At 35.7% G+C, this 8,161-nt stretch overlaps 2 protein-coding genes across 2 annotated transcripts; both read left to right on the top strand.

The window, feature by feature from the left end:
• Window positions 1-831: 831 nt before the first annotated feature.
• Window positions 832-3,668, top strand: LOC120777914 (pre-rRNA-processing protein TSR1 homolog). Its single transcript, XM_040109497.1, has 5 exons — window positions 832-1,104; window positions 1,168-2,519; window positions 2,583-2,706; window positions 2,787-3,053; window positions 3,122-3,668. Exons 1-5 carry the CDS (start codon window positions 922-924, stop codon window positions 3,602-3,604), a joined length of 2,409 nt encoding a protein of 802 aa, XP_039965431.1. The 5' UTR covers window positions 832-921; the 3' UTR covers window positions 3,605-3,668.
• A 711-nt stretch (window positions 3,669-4,379) lies between these two features.
• On the top strand, window positions 4,380-7,973 carry LOC120779118 (translocation protein SEC63 homolog). Its single transcript, XM_040111313.1, has 6 exons — window positions 4,380-4,708; window positions 5,277-5,986; window positions 6,056-6,578; window positions 6,642-6,768; window positions 6,934-7,550; window positions 7,620-7,973. The coding sequence occupies exons 1-6, from the start codon at window positions 4,585-4,587 to the stop codon at window positions 7,796-7,798; spliced, it is 2,280 nt and encodes a 759-aa protein (XP_039967247.1). The 5' UTR covers window positions 4,380-4,584; the 3' UTR covers window positions 7,799-7,973.
• The last annotated feature ends 188 nt before the right edge of the window (window positions 7,974-8,161 follow it).

Raw genomic sequence — 8,161 nt, 5'->3', positions numbered from 1 at the left:
ATCAATCTGATACAAACTTTAGACGAAAATCCCTTCATTAAAATATAGTTAAATTATTTTCCTTTTCCGTTACGTTTACACACGTTAGCCAGAGCAGACCCGCAGAATTATTTGAAATTCAACGGATACAGCAAACAAAAACAACAGACAGCTTTTGTATTAGTTCGTTCATATCGAAAAGGCACAAAGCAAAGCCAAGCGAAATGTTGGCCACGTCTCATCTCTTTACGCAATTCTTAACAGCGTCGCTATTTTTATTACAGTGAAACGCGGAAAGCCAGCGTTCCTTCTGACATACCCTTTTTTCTTCGCTTCGTTGCTAAATTATGAATTGTTAAGCCTGTATGGAAAGCAGTCAATAATATCCCTATAATTCGCCTATCGGTTAAATCACATGTGGCCAATTCACATAGAAGTTTTACTCCTCTTTGCGTCAGACATTTGTTTTGACAGAAAATTTCGATGTACACTTTTCCATTCACATAAAAAGTTTTCGACGCAAAGCCTAGCAAAATGTTACTCTAATTTTTACGCTTTACTGACAGCAAATCGTTCATTGTGGCATACCCTTTGTTTTCTGTGCTTTGTTGTTTTGGTATGAACTGTGACGTGAATGCGCCTTTAATTACTCAAGAGCGCTAACAAAAATTTTCGGCAAAGTTTCTATAAGTATTTTATGTCAACTAGATAAATCTAACCGAAACTTTTGTTCACATAAATCCCATACTGACATTCAACTAATTAAAAACTCTTACATGGCATCTTTGTAAGCTGTCACAATTATGTGTCATTTTGACAATTTGTTTTCTGACACTTGTCTCTTCCAGTGAACGTGCTTTCATTCGAAACACATGGTATTTTGTTAAATATTTTCAAGTTTCTTATTGCTTGTATTATTGGTATATACAATAATTTAGCAAAATGTCTGAGGTGTTTCATCGGCCTGGGCCGTTAAAACAAACAAATAAAGCTCACAAAACTGGGCGACATCGGTCGAAAGGAGCTATAGAAAATGCACTGAAAGGACGGGTTTCACTTAAAGCGGTGTCGCATAAACACAAACAAGAACAACGAAGAGAGCAGCGTAGACACCAAATGAATCAAGTAAATTATATATTAAACAAGTTTATAATAATGATAAAATTTATAAATAATTTTTTTTAATAGATACGTAAAAAGAAACGAGAAGAAGCGAGATTAGAAAAACTACAGTTAGGTACTCAGCACAGCGCTCCATTCATGGTTTGCATATTGCCAATGCATCAACAAATTGACGCGAAATCAGCTTTAGCTATATTAGAGAGTTGTGATGATGAAGCTGTTGTACAAAGGGCAGACACTGGAGTTACCTATATTAATCTACCACGTTTCAAGCAAAGATTTTCTTTCATTATTCCACCAATAGGACGTGGAAGTGAGGTAGAAGTGTTGGATTACTTAAAGGCTTGTGATACGACCTTACTGTTAACTTCAGCGGCTATGGGAGAAGATGAGGTATTTGATCGGTGGGGTCACCGGATTTTCAATATGATATCTGCTCAAGGAATACCCTCACCAATTGTAGCACTAATGGATTTAGAATCAATAAACCCTAAAAAACGTGGTGATATTAAGGCATCTGTTCAGAAATTTATATCAAAGGTTTTACCAAAAGAAAAAATCATGCAACTGGATACCAATGCCGAAGGTCTCAACGTTATGCGTCGTATTGGTGGGCAAAAAAAGAATGTTCCTCCAAATAAAACAAATAGGCCACACTTATTCAGTGATAAAATTGAAATTGAAGCTCAGTCAAATCAATTAGACGACAATATTACTTTGAAAGTAACTGGATTTTTGCGTGGAGCACCACTTAATGAAAATTCTCTTGTACACATTCCTGGGTTGGGAGATTTTCAAATGCAACAAATAGTTTCCACACATGATGCTTTTAAATTAGATAAACGGACTGAACATTTACAAGTACAAGTTCGAGTAGCAGACCAACAGAAGCAAACTACATTGCAAAAAGAAAATATACCAGATGCTATGGATGCAGAACAGACATGGCCAACTGAAGAGGAAATCAAAGCAGCGCAAGAAGAAACAAAGAAAACTAAGTTAGTCAAACGTGTTCCTAAAGGGTGGAGTACATATCAGGCTGCTTGGATTCCAGATGCTGAAGCGGTTGAAGCAAAAGAGGATGATAGTAGTGATGACAGTGACATGAGTGGTAGTGAAGATGAAAGTAATGAAGATGAAGAGGATGAGTTCATGTCTTGTGAAAATCAATCTTTCGACGGAGAAATGCAAAAGCCCGATTCAGATACAGAAGAGTTTGTAGAAACAGCATCGGTATCAGATGCTGCAATAAATGACGAAAAATATGATCTCCAAATGGACTTTCATGAAGAACGAGAAACTTTGAAAAAAATAAAGGAAGCTCGTCTTGATGAATTGTGGCCGGATGAAATTGATACACCACTAGATGTTGAAGCGCGAGATCGTTTTCAAAAATACCGTGGTCTAGAATCGTTTAGGTAAAAAAAATTTTTATAACATATTTGTTTGCATGTATGTATTCTGAATTTATAATTTATCAGAACCTCACCATGGGATGTGAAAGAGAATTTACCTTATGATTATGCGCGAATTTATCAATTTCAAAATTTTGATCGGACAAAACGTCGAATTATTTCTGAGGCTAAGGAAGTTGATGGATTTCAAGTGAGAGTTGGAAAAAATATTTTCTTAGAATATTCGCTGAATATCATTTATTTTAATTAATAATCTTGATCTTTAATTAGCATGGCGCCTATGTAACCATATACATCATAAATGTGCCGCAAACTAAATGGTTGACCTATATATCAGCTCGTCAAACCAAAGGTCTTGTCATATATGGTTTGCTACCACATGAGCACCAGATGTCAGTGATGAATGTTGTGCTTAAGCGGTTGCCCGATTCTGAGGCACCAATAAAGTCGAAAGAGACTTTAATAATACAATGTGGATATCGCCGCTTTGTTGTAAATCCAATTTTCAGTCAACATACAAATGGAGACAAACACAAAGTAAGCAAATATTTTGAAAACTTAAACCAATCAATTTAAACCTATGTTTATTTATAATTTACTTTCAGTATGAACGTTACTTCCGGCCACACACAACCGTCTGTGCTACTTTCTTTGCTCCAATTCAATTCCCCCCTGCTCCTGTACTAGCTTTCAAACTAAATCCCGATTCAACTTTAGCGCTGGTCGCGCGCGGTTGTGTGCTTTCTTGTAATCCAGATCGAGTAGTATTGAAACGAATTGTCTTAAGTGGACATCCAATGAGAATCAATCGCAAATCAGCAACAGTGCGTTATATGTTCTTCAATAAAGAAGATGTCGATTATTTCAAACCAGTTAAACTACGCACAAAATGTGGTCGTTTGGGTCATATAAAGGAATCCTTGGGAACTCACGGTCACATGAAATGTGTGTTCGATGGACAGCTACGTTCTTATGATACAGTTTTTATGTATCTATATAAGCGGGTATACCCGAAATGGACCTACGAGGAGTGCCTGATACGTAGCGATAAAGATGAAGACAAGTTTGAGGACGAAAAAATGGAATAGCTCGATTAATGTACATATATATTATAGTAAATGTACTTTAAATATATTTTACGAATAGTTCAAACCCTATAAAGTTTTCAATACATGAATGTTGTTGATTGTTACTATAACAGTTCAATTGAAAGTCCCCGGCCTGATACACTGGTTATAACGACCCCTAACTTTCCGATACCATTTTTGTAGTATGATTTGTCCTACATCAATAAATTTCTTCCAAGCGGGCATTCTTTTAAGATCTGAAAATAGGAAATAGTCGCTTGAATGAATTCTGTTAGCTCCAGTTTTGTATCAGGCCGGGAACTTTTTCTTTCACCAGAAAATGTACATAATACATATGGCTTCGATAAAATAGGAGGAATTTGGAATAATTTGTTTTTGCACTAAACCAAGTGACTTCAGGAAGTGATCATAGACTGGATCAAAAACCGCTTCTCTATTCAATAATCTCTGCAGTTTTCCATAAATTTTTAAAAATTATTTGCAAAATAAAGTAAATACATTTGTTATAATCACAAGAATACACGTATACAAATGTCTGTGTAAGATACTCACTGTATTTCCAATAAAATTATGTACTTTTTCAAATGTAATTAAATTTTCATTATCACCATTTTTTTTTTAATTTTAGTTAACCATTATAAATTAATAGAATACCCGGCGGTGATACTTTTTCCAAAAATTCCTCAATATAAATAGGTTTCTTTCGAATCCGCTAGACGTCGCTTTAAGCATAAAATGACGTTTCATTTGACACACTTTGAGACAGACGTGTCAATAGACAACGAAATGAATATTGCTGTTTTGTTCGCGGCGCAGAATCTTTTCACATTATTTTTAATTTTAACTAAAAAAAACTACAATTCTTAAAACAAAATTATTGCCCCGTCACGTAGCAAATACTAAATTCACCTGTTGTTATCTAAAAAAGTGCATCAATAGAAACTTGTAAAATAAGAAGTCGAGAAAGTTTGTAAGTTAGCATGGCGGGGCAAAAATTCCAGTATGATGAAAGTGGTGGAACATTTTATTATTTCCTCCTATCATTTCTCGCATTAATTCTTGTACCCACAACCATTTATTATTGGCCACGCAAGAAAAAAGAAGGTAAGTTCTTTATTGAAAGTAGTAACTATTTTAAGCTGCTTCACTGAATATTTCCATATAAGTTCAGTGTGTCATACACCTATGTAAAATATTCACTATCCAGTAGTTCAGCGGAAATCCATAAGCATAACAGCGGTCGACACGTTCTATTAAGAAGCAATGTCGTCGTACTTGGTGAAAGCGGCAAGTAGTATTAACAACAACATCAAGTTATCACGATGTGTCAAGATCGGTGAATCGAATGCCAAGCGTAATAAAGAAAAAGCCCGACTTGACGAATTAACTACCTGATTAAGCTGACAATTGCATGTGATGAACGAAATGCGGGGAAGAGAAATATGTGTTAGATACATTTATTATTCTTGCCAAGTTTACACAGATGTATAGTGCATAAGCGAGTTGAAAAAGCTCGTTTAATAATTGTTATAAAACACTTGCATATAATGAGTTTAGCTTAGACTATCTTTAGTTATCAGTTAGGTGAATATGCTACATATGATATTAAAGTATATTGACCACTTTCACATACGTATTTGTTATGATGTTCTTTGCTTTGTTTTTATTTTAGATGTTAACAAGCTGAAGGAAGAATGCTTATGTCCAGACTGTATAAAGAAAAAAGCGATATTGGCGGCCGCGGAGCCCTATCGTATGCTGAAATCATTACTAATTAAATTGTGTTTAGTATTTGGTTGGGCACTGCTTGTATTACTTGCATATCGGGTATCCCAATTTGATTATGAAATGGCCAGTTTCGATCCATTTGAAATTCTACAGTTGCCCCCTACCGCCTCCATGGAGGAAATAAAGAAAACGTATCGTGAATTGTCAAGAGTACTGCATCCAGATAAACCAACCGGTGACGAAAAATCTTTCATGATGTTGCGAAAAGCGTATCAAGCACTCACAGACGAAACAGCCAAGCAGAATTATGAGAAATATGGCAATCCTGATGGACCCGGTGCAATGTCTTTTGGCATAGCTTTGCCATCATGGATCGTCGAGAAAGAAAATTCCGTATGGGTACTTGGTCTATATGGCTTGATATTTATGGTAGCTTTGCCATCTGTAGTAGGCATGTGGTGGTATCGTTCAATACGTTTTTCAGGTGATAAAGTTCTGTTAGATACCTCGCAAATGTATTTCTATTTCATACATAAAACACCACATATGTTATTGAAGCGCGCTCTTATGATACTTGCTGCTAGTTTAGAATTCGATAAACGGCACAACTCACAAGTCGTCGAAAGACAATCTGACAACGAAGAAGTACCAGTAGTAAGTACATTATGATTTGTTAACAAATTTGTATGTAGTTTAAAAATAAAATATATTTTTTTTCATTAGCTTATTCGACAATTGCCTAATCTAAATGAAAAGTGCAAAGAGCACCCTCTCTGTCGGATGTATTCGATCAAAGCACGCGCTATATTACATGCTCACCTCTCACGTATTCCTCTTAACCCAGAAACATTAGAGAAGGATCGTCAATTTATTGTTAAAAAGTGTCCATACCTAATTCAAGAAATGGTGTCCTGTGTACATCAATTAGTTATGTTGGCGTATGCGAGACGAGTTCCCCGTCTTCCCAGTATTGAGACTATAGAAAACTGCATGAAAATGTCTCCTATGATTATTCAAGGTTTGTGGGACTATAAATCTCCTCTACTTCAATTACCTCATCTCACTGAAGATCAGCATCTTTACTATATCAACAAAAAAAGACATATTAAAAATTTGCAGCAATTTGCGCAATTAAAACATGACGAAAGTAGGCAGCTATTAAAAAGTCTTTCGGACTTTGAGTATGAAAATGTTATGAGAGTTTTGGGGAAATTGCCACTGATTGATTTCTCCATTCGCTGCGAAGGTAAAATAATAAGAATTTTAAAATCTAACAATCTGTTTTCAAATGCGAATATCTTTCTTTTAGTTATCGATGATGAGAATACAAATGTTGTAACTGCTGGCGCAATAGTAACTGTTACGGTAACGTTAGTGCGTAAAGACATGAAGACATTATTTGGTGATGCCAAAGTACCAGAAAAACAAGGTATCAAGTAAGTACCTGCCATTTTTTTCAATTAATTGATTTGTAATAGAATGCTAATATATGCATTTTGTAGATTAGAGCTTAATGCTGCTTAGTTCAGCATTAGTCTATTGATTATAAATATATAAGTGTGTCCATTAAAAATTCATTCTACGGAACAAATTTTTTCCAGGGATGACGATGAAGCAGCAGCCGGTGGTGGAGGTGATGAAGAAGAAGGTGCTTCTGCCGCAGCTGCAGTACCAGTTAAAAAACAATCTGCTTGGGGTAAGCAACGTAAAGGTAAAGGTGGTAAGGGAGGCAAGAAGTCTGCTAATAATCAGAAGCGCAAAGCACCTCCTGTTACCGTAGCGCAAAGCAAAACTACGGCACCTACAAATGCTGATAGTCACGAGCATAATGACGACTCTGACTCTGAAGCCGATGCCAGCGATGTGGAGGAGAAAGATTGCTCGGGCGATGAGTCAGACAGTGACAAACCACAAAATAATAAGAGTGAGACATATGATGATGATGACGACGATGAAGCTTGGGAGAGACTGCAAGCCAAGCTTAATAAGCGTGAAAAGCTTGAGGGTAAATCCCGTATATCTCACACAGTACACTGTCCTTATTTCCCGGAAGAAAAGCAAGAATACTGGTGGACATATATATGCGATCGTAAGTCTCGCTCGCTACTTACAGCTCCCTACCACGTCACAAGTCTGGTGGATAAGGAGGAAATACAGTTGAAATTTACAGCACCGCGTTGGCCGGGCCTGTATACATTTACAGTATGTTTAAGATCAGGTACGGTCGAAACAAATGTGTATGCATATATTGAATGCGATTAATTACAAATAAATAAATTTCCTTTAGACTCGTATTTGGGCATGGACCAACAACAAGAATTGAAATTGGACGTTAAAAAAGCGCCCGTCCCACCTACAGATCACCCACAATGGGATCTTAGCGAATCGGAGCCTGAAAATAATGAACAGCACGAAAACTCAAGCGATTTCACGACTGATAGTTCCGAGGATGAGGGTACTGACTAAAAACCTTAGATTGTATTGCATTTGTATAATGATCTTACAATACTTATAGTTCATTTTTTATAAAATTTGGTTTTCAAATTTCTTACTTTCTAATATATGTTTGAATTAATTGGATATATAGAAAAATAAGAATTGCTGGGCGAACCTAAATACAAATAAACTATGATTAAGAATAAATTTTTAAAAGCGTAATATTACAATGGTTTTTAGAAAAAATAGACACCTATTTCAAAAAAAGAAATAAAATGTGAAAGAAACCCAGAAGGTAATACAAAACCTGACGAAATCTTTTTTTAAATCATAAATAATTTTGCTAATTTTGTATTCACTTATTTATCCAATTATACAATTTAAAAGCATCAC

This window comes from Bactrocera tryoni, chromosome 5, assembly GCF_016617805.1.
Source record: "Bactrocera tryoni isolate S06 chromosome 5, CSIRO_BtryS06_freeze2, whole genome shotgun sequence".
Lineage (NCBI taxonomy): Eukaryota > Metazoa > Arthropoda > Insecta > Diptera > Tephritidae > Bactrocera > Bactrocera tryoni.
Note: the sequence above shows the minus strand (reverse complement) of the source record. Positions and strands in the feature narration are given on the sequence as shown.

Excerpts from the sequence above, each read along its gene's own strand:
- LOC120777914 (XM_040109497.1), top strand. The coding sequence starts at position 922 with ATGTCTGAGGTGTTTCATCGGCCTGGGCCGTTAAAACAAACAAATAAA. Across the intron at positions 2,520-2,582 it reads CGTGGTCTAGAATCGTTTAG|AACCTCACCATGGGATGTGA; the intron begins GTAAAAAAAATT and ends ATAATTTATCAG. Across the intron at positions 3,054-3,121 it reads CAAATGGAGACAAACACAAA|TATGAACGTTACTTCCGGCC; the intron begins GTAAGCAAATAT and ends ATTTACTTTCAG.
- LOC120779118 (XM_040111313.1), top strand. The coding sequence starts at position 4,585 with ATGGCGGGGCAAAAATTCCAGTATGATGAAAGTGGTGGAACATTTTAT. Across the intron at positions 6,579-6,641 it reads TTTCTCCATTCGCTGCGAAG|TTATCGATGATGAGAATACA; the intron begins GTAAAATAATAA and ends TCTTTCTTTTAG. Across the intron at positions 7,551-7,619 it reads TACAGTATGTTTAAGATCAG|ACTCGTATTTGGGCATGGAC; the intron begins GTACGGTCGAAA and ends AATTTCCTTTAG.